We start from the raw sequence: 18587 nt of genomic DNA on the forward strand, positions 1-18587 counted from the left end.
ATGCTTCATCTGCCTTTTAGATCATACACAGTAACATTATGCTTCATCTGCCTTTTAGATCGTACACACGGTAGCATTCTGCTTCATCTGCCTTTTAGATCGTACACACGGTAGCATTCTGCTTCATCTGCCTTTTAGATCGTACACACGGTAGCATTCTGCTTCATCTGCCTTTTAGATCGTACACACGGTAGCATTCTGCTTCATCTGCCTTTTAGATCGTACACACGGTAGCATTCTGCTTCATCTGCCTTTTAGATCGTACACACGGTAGCATTCTGCTTCATCTGCCTTTTAGATCGTACACACGGTAGCATTATGCTTTATCTGCCTTTTAGATCGTACACACGGTAGCATGATGCTTCATCTGCCTTTTAGATCGTACACACGGTAGCATGATGCTTCATCTGCCTTTTAGATCGTACACACGGTAGCATGATGCTTCATCTGCCATTTAGATCGTACACACGGTAGCATTCTGCTTCATCTGCCTTTTTAATCCCCCGCCGTGGCGGAGGGATTATAGGAATGGTCTGCGTCCGTCCATCTTTCCGTCTTTCCGTCCTTCCGTCTTTCCGTCCTTCCGTCCGTAACAAAATCGTGTCCGGTCCATATCTCCTAAACCCCTTGAAGGATTTTCATGAAACTTGGGTCAAATGATCACCTCATCAAGACGATGTGCAGAACCCATGAGTCAGCCTTGTCAGTTCAAGGTCAAGGTCACAACTCAAGGTCAAAGGTTTGAGCCTGCCATTTTGTGTCCGCTCTTTATCTCATAAACCCCTTGAAGGAATTTTATAAAACTTGGGTCAAATGATCACCTCATCAAGACGATGTGCAGAACCCATGAGTCAGCCATGCCGGCTCAAGGTCAAGGTCACAACTTAGGGTCAAAGGTTTTGAGCCTTCCATTTTGTGTCTGCTCTATATCTTCTAAACTCCTTGAAGGATTTTCATGAAACTTGGGTCAAATGATCACCTCATCAAGACGATGTGCAGAACCCATTTTTCAGTCATGCCGGCTCAAGGTCAAGGTCACAACTTAGGGTCAAAGGTTTGAGCCTTCCATTTTGTGTCCGCTCTATATATCCTAAACTCCTTGAAGGATTTTCATCAAACTTGGGTCAAATGATCACCTTACCAAGGCAATTTGCAGAACTTATGAGTCAGCCATGTCGGCTGAAGGTCAAGGTCACAACTGAAGGTCAAAGGTTTGAGCCTTCCATTTCGTGTCCGCTCTATATCTCCTAAACCGCTTGAAGGAATTTTATTAAACTTGGGTAAAATGATTATCTCATGAAAACGATGTGCAAAAATTATGAGTCAACCATGCCAGCTCAAGGTCAAGGTCACAACTAAGGGTCGAAGGTTTGAGCCTTCCATTTTGTGTCCACTCTGTATCTCCTAAACCCCTTGAAGGATTTTCATCAAACTTGGGTCAAATGATCACCTCATCAAGAACTCATGAGTCAGCCATGTCAACTCAAGGTCAAGGTCACAACTGAAGGTCAAAGGTTTCAGCTCTGTATCTCCTAAACCCCTTGAAGGATTTTCATGAAACTTGGGTCAAATAATCACCTCATCAAGACGTTGTGCAGAATTCATGAGTCAGCCATGTCAGTTCAAGGTCAAGGTCACAGCTAAAATCAAAGGTTTACCCTTTCACTATCCATAGCAGTGGCGGGGGATTTAGCTGTCTTTCAGACTGCCTTGTAGATCATACACACGGTAGCATTCTGCTTCATCTGCCTTTTAGATCATACACACGGTAGCATTCTGCTTCATCTGCCTTTTAGATCATACACACGGTAGCATTATGCTTCATCTGCCTTTTAGATCATACACACGGTAGCATTATGCTTCATCTGCCTTTTAGATCATACACACGGTAGCATTATGCTTCATCTGCCTTTTAAATCATACACACGGTAGCATTATGCTTCATCTGCCATTTAGATCGTACACACAGTAACATTATGCTTTACCTGTCTTTAGATCGTACACACAGTAACATTATACTTTTCAGTCTGTTAGATCATACACTGTTAGATCTTACACACAGTAACATTATACTTTTCAGTCTGTTAATCATACACACAGTAAAATTATGTTTTACTTGTCTTAAGATCATACACACAGTAACATTGTGCTTTTCAGTCTGTTAATTCATACACACAATAAAAATATAATATGCTTTACCTGTCTTAGATCATACACAATCACATTATGCTTTTCAGTCTGTTAGATCATACACACAATAACATTAGGCTTTTCATTCTGTTAGATCATACACACAATCACAGTATGCTTTTCAGTCTGTTAGATCATACACAAGATAACATTATGCTTTTCATTCTGTTAGATCATACACACAATCACATTATGCTTTTCAGTCTGTTAAATCATACACAAGATAACATTATGCTTTTCATTCTGTTAGATCATACACACAATCACATTATGCTTTTCATTCTGTTAGATCATACACAAGATAACATTATGCTTTTCATTCTGTTAGATCATACACACAATCACATTATGCTTTTCATTCTGTTAGATCATACACAAGATAACATTATGCTTTTCTTTCTGTAAGATCATACACACAATCACATTATGCTTTTCAGTCTGTTAGATCATACACAAGATAACATTATGCTTTTCATTCTGTTAGATCATACACACAATCATATTATGCTTTTCATTCTGTTAGATCATACACACAATCACACACGGTAACATTATGCTTTTCAGTCTGTTGGATCATAACACACAGTAACATGATTATGCTTTTCAGTCTGTTAGATCGTACACCATAAGAGTAGTCTTCATCTCAGTGTTAGATCATGCACAGTAACAATAGGCTTTATCTACGTATTACACAATACACAGTAACAATAGGCTTTATCTGCGTATTACACAATACACAGTAACAATAGGCTTTATCTGCATATTGTGTATTACACAATACACAGTAACATTAGGCTGTATCTGTCTGTTAGATCAAACATGTAACAGGCTTTATCTGATTTTAAGGTCATACTCAGTAACAGTAGGCATTTTCCGACAATTAGAGCATACACTGTAGAAGTAGATATTATCTGACAATTAGAGCATACACTGTAGCAGCAGACATTATCTGACAGTTAGAGCATCATACACTGTAGCAGTAGGCATTATCTGAAAATTAGAGTGTACACTGTAGCAGCAGGTATTATCTGACAATTAGAGCATACAATGTAAGAGTAATTAGAGTGTACACTGTAGCAGCAGGTATTATCTGACAATTAGAGCATACAATGTAAGAGTAATTAGAGTGTACACTGTAGCAGCAGGTATTATCTGACAATTAGAGCATACACTGTAGCAGCAGACATTATCTGACAATCAGAGCATACACTGTAGCAGCAGACATTATCTGACAATTAGAGCATACACTGTAGCAAAATACATTATCTGACAATTAGAGCATACGCTGTAGCAGTAGGCATTATCTGACAATTAGAGCATACGCTGTAGCTGTAGGCATTATCTGGCAATTACAGTAAATGCTGTAGCAGTAGGCATTATCTGACAATTAGAGTAAACTCTGTAGCAGTAGACATTATCTGACAATTAGAGCATATGCTGTAGCAGTAGACATTATCTGACAATTAGAGTATACACTGTAGTAGTAGACATTATCTGGCAATTAGAGTATATGCTGTAGCAGCAGGCATTATCTGACAATTATTTTTACACTGTAGCAGCAGGCATTATCTGACAATTAGAGTATATGCTGTGGCAGTAAACATTATCTGACAATAAGAGTATACCCTGTAGCAGAAAAACAAAATATGGATTTCTTGTGGATTAACTTCCCTTTGTTGCTACTATAAATAGCTTATTCTTGAAACATTTTAACCTGGTTGTTAGAATTAGAAATGTCATTGTTTGGGCTTACCAAACTTATACAGAATATATTTTACTTTAACATCTACATGACAGGCGTATATTGTGACATTCTGGCACCTTGTCGCTGAGTATATTGTAGTTATTTTTATTTGTACATTAGCAGTTTTTGCTCACTATATTGTGGGAATTTGCTAGTTGTGTACATGTATTAGCTGTTTTTGCTCAGTATATTGTAGTTATTTTCTAGTTGTACATTAGCAGTTTTTGCTTAGTATATTGTGGGAATTTGCTAGTTGTGTATTAGCTGTTTTTGCTCAGTATATTGTAGGAATCTGCAAGTGGTATATTAGCTGTATTGCTCACTATTTTCTTGGAATTTGCTAGTGGTATATTAGCTGTTTTTGCTCAGTATATTGTAGGACTTTGCTAGTGGTATATTAGCTGTTTTTGCTCAGTATTGTTGGAATTTTCTAGTGGTACGTTAGCTGTTTTTGCTCAGTTTATTGTTGGAATATTCTAGTGGTACATTAGCTGTTTTTGCTCAGTAAATGGTTGGAATTTTCTAGTGGTACATTAGCTCCTTTTGCTCACTATTTTGTAGGAATCTGCTTGAGGTACATAATCTTTTTTTGCTCAGTATATTGTAGGATTTTGCTAGTGGTATATTAGCTGTTTTTGCTCAGTATATTGTAGGAATCTGCAAGTGGTATATAGGCTGTTTTTGCTCAGTAAATTGTAGTAATCTGCAAGTGGTATATAAGCTATTTTTGCTCAGTATATTGTTGGAATTTTCTAATGGTACATTAGCTGTTTTTGCTCACTATTTTGTAGGAATCTGCTTGTGGTATATATGCTGCCTTTGCTTGGTATAATGTTGGAATCTGCAAGTGGTATATTAACTGCTTTTTGCTCGGTGTATTGTAGGAATTTCCTAGTGGTATATTAGCTGTTTTTGCTCAGTATATATTGTAAGAATCTGCTTGTGGTATATTAGCTGCTTTTGCTTAGTATATTGTAGGAATTACCTTGTGGTATATTAGCTGTTTTTGCTCAGTATATTGTAGGAATTACCTTGTGGTATATTAGCTGCTTTTGCTTAGTATATTGTAGGAATTACCTTGTGGTATATTAGCTGTTTTTGCTCAGTGTATTGTAAGAATCTGCTAGTGGTATATTAGCTGTTTTTGCTCAGTATATTGTAGGAATTTGCTCGTGGTATATTAGCTGCTTTTGCTTAGTATATTGTTGGAATTACCTTGTGGTATATTAGCTGTTTTTGCTCAGTGTATTGTATAAGAATCTGCTTGTGGTATATTAGCTGTTTTGCTCTATTTGTGAATCGCGTGTATTTTAGCTTTGCTAGTATATTGTGGATACTGTGGTATATTAGCTGTTTTTGCTCAGTTATTATAAGAATCTGCTAGTGGTATATTAGCTGTTTTTGCTCAGTATATTGTAGGAATTTGCTCGTGGTATATTAGCTGCTTTTGCTTAGTATATTGTTGGAATTACCTTGTGGTATATTAGCTGTTTTTGCTCAGTATATTATAAGAATCTGCTTGTGGTATATTAGCTGTTTTTGTTCGGTGTATTGTAGGAATTTGCTAGTGGTATATTTACTGCTTTTGCTTAGTATATTACAACAGTTTGCTTATAGTATATTAGCAGTTTTTGCTCAGTTTAGTGTAGGAATTTGCTAGTGGTATATTAGCTGTTTTTGCTCGGTTTATTGTAGGAATTTGCTAGTGGTATATTAGCTGTTTTTGCTCAGTATATTGTAAGAATTTGCTAGTGGTATATTAGCTGTTTTTGCTCAGTATATTGTAGCATTTTGCTAGTGGTATATTAGCTGTTTTGCACAGAATACTGTAACCTTAGAAACATTCGCGAACACTATATTTCGTGTTTTTATGACAACAGGCAATGTAGCGGCTACAAACGTTGCGGAATACACTGGACGCAAAATTCACAAAAACTTCATAGCTAAAGAACGTAACAAACAGCCGCAGGCAAAATTGTAGGTACCTTAAGCAAATTGGGCAAATAACTGGTCACTTATCCTCAGCACATTTTTCAAACTATTATGCTTTTATGATCATTAGCAAAATTCACTTTCCACAATAGACAGTTTGCAATCACAAATCACCTCATACTACTAAATATATTTAATATACTGAATTCTGTTACAAAAACAAAAACACGAAATATAAAAGCAGTGCAAAAAATGATGCTATTCATAATATGTTACCATCGATAAGTGATGCTGACACTTCGATCCATTTGCAAATGAAGCAGTGAATGAAGTCAGGTGTAAAAGAATAAAAGGGAATTATATGTACATTACAATGACAAACAAGAGCTCAAATTGCACCTGACTGATATTTTAGTTATTTCCTAGTGGTGCATTAGCTGTTTTTGCTCAGAATATTGTAGATATTTCCTAGTGGTGCATTAGCTGATTTTGCTCAGTATATTGTAGTTATTTCCTAGTGGTGTATTAGCTTTTTTGCTCAGTGTATTGTAGTTATTTCCTAGTTGTGTATTAGCTGTTTTTGCTCAGTGTATTGCAGTAATTTCCTAGTGGTGCATTAGCTGTTTTTGCTCAGTGTATTGTAGTTGTTTCCTAGTGGTGCATTAGCTGATTTTGCTCAGTGTATTGCAGTTATTTCCTAGTGGTGTATTAGCTGTTTTTGCTCAGTGTATTGCAGTTATTTCCTAGTGGTGATATTGTAGTTTTTTCCTAGTGGTGTATTAGCTGTTTTGCTCAGTGTATTGCAGTTATTTCCTAGTGGTGCATTAGCTGTTTTTGCTCAGTGTATTGTAGTTATTTCCTAGTTGTGTATTAGTTATTTCCTAGTTGTGTATTAGCTGTTTTTGCTCAGTGTATTGCAGTTATTTCCTAGTGGTGTATTAGCTGTTTTTGCTCAGTATATTGAAGTTATTTCCTAGTGTTGTATTAGCTGTTTTGCTCAGTATATTTTAGTTATTTCCTAGTGGTATATTAGCTGTTTTGCTCAGTTTATTATAGTTATTTCCTAGTGGTGTATTAGCTGTTTTTGCTCAGAATATTTTAGTTATTTCCTAGTGGTGTATTAGCTGTTTTGCTCAGTATATTGTAATTTCCTAGTGGTGTATTAGCTGTTTTTGCTCAGTATATTGTAGTTATTTCCTAGTGGTGTATTAGCTGTTTTTGCTCAGTGTATTGCAGTTATTTCCTAGTGGTGATATTGTAGTTATTTCCTAGTGGTGATATTGTAGTTATTTCCTAGTGGTGTATTAGCTGATTTTGCTCAGTGTATTGTAGTTATTTCCTAGTGGTGTATTAGCTGTTTTTGCTCAGTGTATTGCAGTTATTTCCTAGTGGTGCATTAGCTGTTTTTGCTCAGTATATTGTAGTTATTTCCTAGTGGTGTATTAGTTATTTCCTAGTTGTGTATTAGCTGTTTTTGCTCAGTGTATTGCAGTTATTTCCTAGTGGTGTATTAGCTGTTTTTGCTCATTATATTGTAGTTATTTCCTAGTGTTGTATTAGCTGTTTTGCTCAGTATATTTTAGTTATTTCCTAGTGGTGTATTAGCTGTTTTTGCTCAGTGTATTGCAGTTATTTCCTAGTGGTGTATTAGCTGTTTTTGCTCAGAATATTTTAGTTATTTCCTAGTGGTGTATTAGCTGTTTTTGCTCAGTGTATTGCAGTTATTTCCTAGTGGTGATATTGTAGTTATTTCCTAGTGGTGTTTTAGCTGTGTTTTGCTCAGTATATTGTAATTTCCTAGTGGTGTATTAGCTGTTTTTGCTCAGTATATTGTAGTTATTTCCTAGTGGTGTATTAGCTGTTTTTGCTCAGTGTATTGCAGTTATTTCCTAGTGGTGATATTGTAGTTATTTCCTAGTGGTGTATTAGCTGTTTTTGCTCAGTGTATTGCAGTTATTTCCTAGTGGTGTATTAGCTGTTTTTGCTCATTATATTGTAGTTATTTCCTAGTGGTGTATTAACTGTTTTTGCTCATTATATAGTAGTTATTTCCGTGGTGTATTAGCTGGTAGCTGTTTTTGCTCAGTATATTATAGTTATTTCCCAGTGGTGTATTAGCTGTTTTTGCTCAGTATTTTGTCGTTATTTCCTAGTGGTGTATTAGCTGTTTTTGCTCAGTATTTTGTTGTTCTTTCCTAGTGGTGTATTAGCTGTTTTTGCCCAGTATATTGTTGTTATTTTCTAGTGAAACTTAAGCAGTTTTCACTCGGTATATTTTTGTAATTCAGGGTGAGTCAATAGGTGGCACACTTGGAGAAACCTTACCCCTGGTAATATTTGGAGCTGTATCATTGATATCTGGAATAACATCATTATGGTTACCAGAAACACTCAATAGAAACCTGCCGGAGACTATAGAAGATGGTGAAAAGTTTTTAAGGTATGATTTAATGTACTTAGTCTCAATTGCTGTTAACTTTGCTGCTTACTATTGGTCCACTCAGTTGCTCTTAACTGCTCTATCTTGCATGCCGCGGCTGCCAGAAACGTAGCTAGGCATATTCAGTTACTTTGCTAAGAGATTAAAGCCTAAAAACGAAAAAACTAAAAATAGAAAATGTGATAAAACAAATCATGAGAGGGGAAGAGGGTAGGGTCAATGTTGAGCATATTAGTAAACTGTTTTTAGCTCACCTTAGCAGGAAGTGCTCATGGTGAGCTATTGTGATCACGGCTGTGTCTGTCCTCTGTCGTATGTGCGCATCAACAATTTTCTTTAAACCACATCTCCTCCAAAACCACTGAATGGATTTTGATGACATTTGGCCTGGCTGTTCCTTGGGTGGTACAAACGGCCATGCCCATGTATGTGACATGTATACGAGGGTTGTCCCAGAAAATCGTAGACTTTTTTTATTATTTCTAAAATAAGCCACGCATGAAATAATCATTTTAACTGATGGTATTTCAATGTATACTTGACAGGACTATATAGTTTAAAATTAAATACCTCTCATATTATTTGAGTATTCTTTAAATAATGGACGGCAGTCAGTGTTAGTCGGCGCACCCTCATTTTTCCTCGTACAAAAAGAAGTGGCTTCCATTTAAAATCATGTAACTTACCCGATATACATCTCATAGGATTAGAATTTATACCGACGTTAATTGTAATGTGTGGCACATAATTATGTTGTGTTTCAAGTCTTTGATATCACTTGCTTTAAAATGGTGATGCAAATTTGAAAGTAACGGTCGCACGCTTTTTCAGAATTACGACGTCAGAAAAGTTAGCGGTGCAGGAAGTATTAATAAAATATTGTGTAGGTCGCGTTGTGACTCCTTCACAAACAAAACGGGAAGTGGAAAATTCTGGAAGTCAGGCAGATATAAGCAGGACACTTGTGTTTACATGGTACAAACGTTTTAAGGAAAGTTGGGCGAGTGATTCAAAGAGAGGGCAACAGAATGCTTTTAAAACTTCTGCGCTGTGAACTTATCTGATGTAGTCATTTCTTAAAGTGCATTCGACCGTGACTTTCAGAGTTATATCACTATTTTAACGTAAGTGACGCCAAAGACTTGAAACGCAACATAATTATGCGCCACACGTTACCATTAACGAGGATATACAATTTAATCATGTAAAATGTATATCGGGAAAGTTACATGAATTTGAAAAGGAAGCCGCTTATTTTTGTAGGAGGAAAACTGAGTGTGCGCCGACTAGTACTGACTGACGTCCATTATTTAAAAATACTCGAATAATATGACAGATACTTAATTTTAAACTTTATAGTCCTAGAGAGTATACCAGGTACATTGAAATAACATCATTTGAAATAATTATTTAATGCGTGGCTTATTTTCGAAATAATAAACAAAGTTATCGATTTTCTGGGACAACCCTCGTATAATATAGGCTAATATAAAAGAAACTTTGAATATCTTGTTCTCTGAATCCATAATAGCTAGAGCCTTGATAATTATTTATATAAAACTAACTATGTTATACAAACTCACTTGAAGCCTTTTACACAGGTGAGTGCTGACCCTCTTGTTTGTAGTAGTTTTGTTAATATTAGAAGAAAAAACTGGGCTTGGCTTGGCTGAATTCAAGTATTTGGTATATGATGTTGATATATACCAGCTATAAAGAATGTTGATATGTAATGCTGTTAGATATATAGTTAATAATCACTCTTGTTAATATGAAAGATTAGAGGTCATTTCAGGATTACTTCAAACACACTAAATAAACATTATGTTTGGTCGTAAACACCACATATACACTTAAACTTAAGAATCTGTTTATAACACTGATGTTATGCCATCACTTCTGGTTTATCAAACGTGCAGAACTACCTTAAGATATTAGAATTTTTGACTTAACCAATTAATCAGATACAGTAAGTTACTAAGTATACCAAATTTTTATAAGAAGAATAAGTTAACAAGAATTATGACTAATAGGACACTCAAATAACAACAACCAGTCAGTCAGTGTATCTGACTTTTTAATCCACGCAGTCTCAGTTGCTGTTTAATAACTCTGTGTCTAATTATTTAGTTTACTCTCTCTCAAGTGCATTAGACTTACACTGTATCTAACTATTCAACCCCAAATCACTTGCCCCTCATCGATGTGGGTTCGAGCCTCACTCGGGGCGTTGAATTCTTCATGTGAGGAAGCCATCCAGTTGGCTTACAGAAGGTCGGTGGTTCTACCCAGGTGCCCGCTCGTGATGAAACAATGCACGGAGGGGCACCTGGGGTCTTCCTCCACCATTAAAGCTGGAAAGTCGCCATATGACCTATCATGTGTCGATGCGACGTTAAATCCAACCAAAAAAAAAAAAAAAAGAACTATTCAACCCACTCAGTTAATTTTTGCTCTATGTCTAATTATTTGGTCCTATCGGTCTCCATTGCTGTTTATTTACTTTGCATCTTATTTTTTGGCCCACTTAGTTTCAACTGCTGTTAATTTACTTTGCATCTTATTTTTTGGCCCACTTAGTTTCAACCGCTATTAATTTACTTTGCATCTTATTTTTTGGCCCACTTACTAGTTTCAACCGCTGTTAACTTACTTAGCATCTTATTATTTAGTCTACTGAGTTTCAGTTGTTGTTAACTTACACTGCATCTAACTACATGGGTTCACTCAGTCTGTCTTGCTATTATGCATCTAACTGTTTGGTCAACTTTGTCTCAGTTGTTGTAAACTTATGGAACTTCTAGAAATTTGATGCAGGGGATCTCCATGCTGAGTGGTTTAAAGTACTGAATTCAGTCACCTGTCCCTCCATGCTGAGTGGTTTAAAGTACTGAATTCAGTCACCTGTCCCTCCATGCTGAGTGGTTTAAAGTACTGAATTCAGTCACCTGTCCCTCACTGCTGTGAGTTAAAAACCTCACTTGGGGTGTAGAAGTCTTCCAGCTGGCTTGCAGAAGCAGTGGTACCTGCCCTTAACTGAAATAATGCGTGAAGGGTCCTCCACCATAAAAAGCTGGAAAGTCCTCACATGACCTACAATTTTGTCAGTGGGAGGTAAAATGGAAAACAAAATCACTAAACAAAAATATTTGGTGCACTCAGTGTCAATAGTTGTTAACCTACTCTACTTGTAGCTATTTTATCTTCTATGTCATGTTTGCTGTCAGCTTGTTTTGTTATATTTAGTCCACACAGTCTCAGTTTCTTTTAACTTATGCTGCCTCAAAGTCAGTCCAGCTTTTTGGTATGTGTAAATTACACTGCATGCAATATATTGTAGTATAACATAAGAAGATCTACTTTGTTTAAATACTTTTTCTCTCAGGCATAAAGTTCAGCATTTCTTAGACTATTATTTTTATTTTCAGAAGTAACAGAAGAACTGCTTCCAATTTTTCATCTACTAAACAAAGACAATTCATATGATGTGTCAAAGACTTATAGACTCCATCTGATTTCTGCTGGTTTTCCCTATGCAAAACATGTGTTCTGAATAAAAAGGGTGGAGGTTTTTATGTTAAATTCATACATTCAGCTTTATACTAAGACAACGAAGGATATGGTAATAAACTATACAAACCACCATTTTGCTATTTTGCCAGTATCTCATAAATTACTGAATGTACCAAGCTTACATTTAGATAGATATTTTTATTAGAATATTAGAATTTCAAAATATCAAATAACACAAAAATAAAGGTTTTTGTTTTACTACCATGCCTCATTGTTTGAATGTCACAAAAGTGCACATAAAAGTTGTGTTTTTATAAATTGGGTGAATAACATTGTATGAGAACAGAGGTGTAGATTGAAAATTGTTAAATATCATACAGATATCTTTTTGGACATGGTACAACATTGAGGTTGTTTTGTTTTGGTAATCATGTTCTTTCCTTGTAAAGTTTATCACAAATTCTAGACATTTAAGTATATTTTTGTTTCTTTTCAAAAATAGATTGAAGTCATAAAATAAGTCAGTTAATGTGATGCAACTATTGTTCTAAGGGTAAGCTAAACTTCATGAAAGTATTTTTAGTAATATTTAAAATATTTTCAAAATAATGAATGGCGGTTTAGCAGTTTTGTTAGTATATTTTCATTAAGAACACATTTTTGCCTCCAGATGAAAAATGGATGTGGCATTGCATTCACCTGTTTATTAGCATCTGAATCTGCATAGCGATTTTTATAAAAAAAAAAAAAAGTAGTTGCCACTACTGGGAATGGATTGAAACTTCAGACGCTTATTCCCTGTGATGATATGACATGCACTGTACAGTTTCCATAACTATCTTGCTTTTTTACTAAGTGATGCCCTTTTTGACTCAGCAGTTTTTTGCTATTTTTAGCTTGACTATACGAAGTATAAGGAGAGCTATCCTACTTGACCCGGCGTCGACATCAGTGCTTTCCGCGTCCCCACCTTGGTTAAAGTTTTTTTACACTTTCTCTTTTTTCATCATATCTCAGTAATTACCTGATGGATTTGATTCAAACTTAAATTAGGTATTCCTCATCATCACCCACATCATCTGACATAAGGGCCATAACTCTTGCACCAATATTTCATGATTTATCCCCCCTTTTCACTAAGATTTTCAGGATAAAGTTTTGATGCACTTTCACTCTATCTCTGTTATAACTGAATGGTTTTATTCAAACTTAAAATATTTGTTCAACATCATATGACACAAGGTGCATAACTCTGGCACAAATTTTTCATGAATTATTCCCCCTTTTTACTTAGAATTTCAGGTTAAAGTTTTGATGCACTTTCACTCTATCTCTGTTATTTCTGAATGAATTTGATTCAATTAAACTTAAAATAATTGTTCAACATCATCACCCACTCTCTGGCACAGATTTTTCATGAATTATTCCCCCTTTTTAGCTCACCTGAGCACAAAGTGCTAAAGGTGAGCTTTTGTGATCGCCCTGTGTCCGTCGTCCGTCGCCGTCTGTCTTCGTCCGTCATCGTCAACAATTTGACTGTTGACAGTCTAGAGGTCACAATTTTCACCCAATCTTAATGAAACTTGGTCAGAATGTTACCCTTAATAAAATCTTGGACAAGTTCGATATTTGGTCATCTGGGTCAAAAACTAGGTCACCAGGTCAAATCAAAGGAAAAGCATGTTAACACTCTAGAGGTCACAATTTTGGCCAATCTTCATGAAACTTAGTCAGAATGTTACCCTCAATAAAATCTTGGACGAGTTCCATATTGGGTCAGCCTGGGTCAAAAACTAGGTCACCAGGTCAAATCAAAGGAAAAGCTTGTTAACACTCTAGAGATCACAATTTTGGCCCAATCTTCATGAAACTTTGTCAGAATGTTACCCTCAATAAAATCTTGGACGAATTTTATATTGGGTCAGCCTGGGTCAAAAACTAGGTCACCAGGTCAAATCAAAGGAAAAGCTTGTTAACACTCTAGAGGTCACAATTTTGGCCTAATCTTCATGAAACTTGGTCAGAATGTTACCCTCAATAAAATCTTGGACAACTTTGATATTGGGTCATCTGGGGTCAAAAACTAGGTCACCAGGTCAAATCAAAGGAAAAGCTTGTTAACGCTCTAGAGGTCACAATTTTGGCCTAATCTTCATGAAAATTGGTCAGAATGTTACCCTCAATAAAAAATCTTGGACAGTTTTGATATTGGGTCATCTGGGGTCAAAAACTAGGTCACCAGGTCAAATCAAAGGAAAAGCTTTTTAACACTGTAGAGGCCTCATTTATGACTGTATCTTCATGAAACTTGGTCAGAATGTTAATCTAGATGATATAAAGGTCAAGTTAAAATCTGGGTCAGATGGGGTCAAAAACTAGGTCACTAGGTCAGAATGTTAATCTTGATGATCTTTAGGTCAAGTTCGAATCTTGATCTTATGGGGTCAAAAACTAGGTCATCGGGTCAAATCAAAGGAAAAGCTAGTTAACCCTCTAGAGGTCACAATTTTGGCCCAATCTTAATGAAACTTGGTCAGAATGTTACCCTCAATAAAATCTTCGACGAGTTTGATATTGGGTCATCTGGGTCAAAAACAAGGTCACCAGGTCAAATAAAAAAAGCTTGTTAACACTGTAGAGGCCACATTTATGACTGTATCTTCATGAAACTTGGTCAGAATTTTAATCTTGATGATCTTAAGGTCCAGTTTGAATCTGGGTCATGTAGGGTCAAAAACTAGGTCACCAGGCCAAATCAAAGAAAAAGCTAGTTAACACTCTAGAGGCCACATTTATGACCATATCTTAATGAAATTTGGTCAGAATGTTAATCTTGATGATTCCTAGGTCAGGTGAGCGATACAGGGCCTTCATGGCCCTCTTGTTACTTAGAATTTCAGGTTAAAGTTTTGATGTACTTTCACTCTAGCTCTGTTATTACTGAATGGATTTGATTCATACTAAGTCTTGATGTAATTGTTCAACATCATCACCCACATCATATAACACAAAGTTCATAACTCTGGCACAAATATTTCATGAATATAATTCCCCCTTTTTACTTAGAATTTCTGGTTAAAGTTTTGATGCACGTTTACTCTATCTCTGTTATTACTGAATGGATTTGATTCATACTTGAAGTAGTTGTTCAACATCATCACCCACATCATATGACACAAGGTGCATAACTCTGGCTCCAATGTTTCATGAATTATGCCCCCTTTTACTTAGAATTTAAGGTTAATTTTGATGCATTTTCACTATATCTCACTTATTACGAAATGCATTTGATTCAAACTTGAAGTAGTTGTTCCATATCATCACATTCATCATATGTCACAAGGTGCATAACTCCTGCACCAATATTTTATTAATTATGCCCCCTTTTTGCTTAGAATTATAGTTATGTAGTGTTTTGATACACTTTATATTTACCTCTCTTATTACTTACTATTTTTAACACAGACTCAAGCTATTGTGCAATATCTTCATCCACCATTGGAGTCATTAAACTCTTCTGTGACAGCTCCAGTTTCCTCAGATGTGCCCAGTTTCACTATCCAGCATCGAAATAGTCGAGCGTGCTGTCTCCTGTGACAGCTCTTGTTTATGTAAGCTGGTATCTCAGTAACTACATTCATTAAACTTAGGTATACATTAATGTAGACCTGTGTAAAACATGTTTTAAATCCTTAAGTTTTTTTTATTTTTTTATGTCTTATCAACAAAATGTAAGAAAGGATAAAGTGTAGTAAAATGAGTTTCCATGATAAAATTGCATATATTACTTTGAGATTAATTACCAGGGATTTTTCCCATCTGAATAACTAAGTACACTATGACTGTATCAAATCAAGATGCATACTTTAAAAAAAAAAAAGTTGCAGGCACATTGTAGCATTTTCAGCACCACAAATTGCAACAACAAACAACACAACAACAATATGTGGCCTGAATTTTAAACTAACTAACAGTTGTTTTTCATGACAAACATATGACTCCCACCACTTACCACTTAGAAATTGTGAAATGCCACCAATGAAGGGCCATAACTCCAGGGAAAATCAATGAATCATATTCCAACTATATATACAACTAGGTTTGGCAGTGGTAACTCCTGTGAATTTTGGTATAATTCCAACTAGTGTTATCAGAGAAGTAGCACAAATCAAAGAATTTGACAAATCAAGGGTCATGACTCTGCTGAAATAATTTTACCAGAATATGATGATAATATGCACAGCTTAACCACTTGTTATTTTTGGTGAAATTCAGCCTAATTGTATACAGCAACTATTGTAAATTATGAAAATCAAGGGCCATAACTCTTCTAAAAATCATTGAACTGGAACATGCCAATGATATGTATAAGTAGACTTGGCACTGATAGCTTCTGTAAGGTTTGGTGGAAACCTGCCCAATAGTGTCGGAGAAGTTGCCAAAATTTCATAAAATTTGACAAATAAAGGGCCATAATGCCCCTAAAAATCTTTGAACTGGAACATGCTGATACAGTGGAACCTCTCTAATTCGAACATGCTCGGACCAGAAAAAAAGTTTGAATTAGAGGGGCTTTCGGATTAGAAAGGTTTCTATTCTAGACCGAAAATTTATGCTGTTTGTTATACATGATGTGCATATCCATCTATTTGTGACAGGATTGATAAACATAATTATTGTATAAGCTCCATATCTATTTAGTGTGATGTCAATTTTTATGTTAATTTAACTTTTCAATATCAATTATAAATACTGATTTCATTATTTCTACATTTTTAGGTAGCTAGAAAGAGAATATTTTACATGTCCGGTTATTCTAATGATCCGGTTAAGTACCACTTACAAAGAATCAAATACCTGCTTTAAATGACCACACTGCGCAAAAATATGTGTGGAAAGTATGACAAACAAATTTATAAGTATCTGTTACATTGGCAGTACTTATCGCAAATATATCTATTCTTATGAAGTTCTGTTCAAATAAACTATGCGCATTTTCACGCATGTGGTAATTGCATGCATCTACAAAGCAAACATCTGACATGACTTGTGATTACCAGTGTTAGAGAGCCTTTTGTTTGTTGATAACTTCTTTAACAGCAATGATTAAAACTGTATTGAAATGGCCTGAGGTCCATATATACCACACAATTCATCAAATTAATATCTGCTTTGAATCTATATCAAGCCTAACGCGGCATTTACTATAGGTACGAATTTCAGTCTTTTCATCCATTTTACAATTTGAAAAGTAAATTGGTCAGTGTATATGACTGCATGTATTTCAATTTGAAATAACTCGGTCATTTGAAAAGTGATTTGCACGAAATGAATGGATATCGTTAGCTATTGGGCACACCATTCAAGTGCAATGAAGTGTTTAAAAAAAATACCTGGGATAAAACTATGGAAGCTCATTAGTGACAGAACTTTTTACAGGACCCTCGTATGCATAATGAGGCTTAACACTGATTACTCATGTAAGGTTTGGTGAAAATCTGCCCATTAATATAAGAGAAGTGGCTAAAACATCATAATTATGTTAGATTAATCAAGTGCTATAACTCTGCTGAAAGTCATCAAATGGGAAAATGCTGATGAAATGCACAACTAGGTTTGGCAATGATCACTCTTGTGAAGTTCTGTGAAAATCCATCCAGTGGTGTTGGAGGAGTTTTGTGAACAAACTTTGTGACAGACAAGACTGACAGATTGACAGACTGACATTCAGCACTAAATCAGCATATCTCCCCCTCTACATAATAGTTATTCTACTCTTGATTTTTTACTGATTTTTTTTTGGCATCAAACATATATATTTTTAATCAGCACTTAATCAGTATGTTAAATTTCCCCCAGTACATAATGGTTATTCTACTCTTGATGTTTACTGGTGTTTTTTTTTTTGCATCAAACATGATAAATATTTTTTGAAAATCAGCACTAAATCCGTATGTCTTCCCCACTACATAATAGTTATTTTACTCTTGATTTTTTACTGAAAACTTTTCTTGCATCAAACATAATTCACAATTTGACATTAATTACAGCCCCCAAAAAACATATATGTTACAAAAGTAACATGGTATGTCAGTATAACAGAGCTACTACTCTAGACAGACACATGGCAGATGAACTTAAACACAAAAAATGCTGGAAAATACACCTGTCCTACTTCTCCATGGGTTACATGACCATATGCAATTCATAATTATTTTCACAGTTTCATTGTGCATATTTTTGCTATCCATTATTAATCCCCCGCCGTGGCGGAGGGATTATAGGAATGGTCTGCGTCCTTCCGTCTGTAACAAAATCGTGTCCGGTCCATATCTCCTAAACCCCTTGAAGGATTTTCATGAAACTTGGGTCAAATGATCACCTCATCAAGACAATGTGCAAAACCCATGAGTCAGCCTTGTCGGTTCAAGATCAAGGTCACAACTCAAGGTCAAAGGTTTGAGCCTTCCATTTTGTGTCCGCTCTATATCTCCTGAACTCCTTGAAGGATATTCATCAAACTTGGGTCAAATGATCACCTCATCAAGGCGATGTGCAGAACTTATGAGTCAGCCATGTCGGCTCAAGGTCAAGGTCACAACTGAAGGTCAAAGGTTTGAGCCTTCCATTTCGTGTCCGCTCTATATCTCCTAAATCCCTTGAAGGAATTTTATAAAACTTGGGTAAAATGATTACCTCAACAAAACAATGTGCAGAAATTATGAGTTAACCATGCCAGCTCAAGGTCAAGGTCACAACTAAGGGTCG

General features: G+C 35.7%; 1 protein-coding gene across 1 annotated transcript in view; it reads left to right on the forward strand.

Annotated features, from left to right (window-relative positions):
- LOC123552812 (organic cation transporter protein-like) overlaps positions 1–9606 on the forward strand; it is a 50632-nt gene extending 41026 nt beyond the window's left edge. The window contains exons 12-13 of the mRNA XM_053542134.1: positions 8155–8306; positions 9570–9606. Coding sequence (XP_053398109.1) covers positions 8155–8306; positions 9570–9606 — 189 coding nt within the window. The remainder of the gene's footprint in view (positions 1–8154; positions 8307–9569) is intronic.
- The last annotated feature ends 8981 nt before the right edge of the window (positions 9607–18587 follow it).

This window comes from Mercenaria mercenaria, chromosome 4, assembly GCF_021730395.1.
Source record: "Mercenaria mercenaria strain notata chromosome 4, MADL_Memer_1, whole genome shotgun sequence".
Lineage (NCBI taxonomy): Eukaryota > Metazoa > Mollusca > Bivalvia > Venerida > Veneridae > Mercenaria > Mercenaria mercenaria.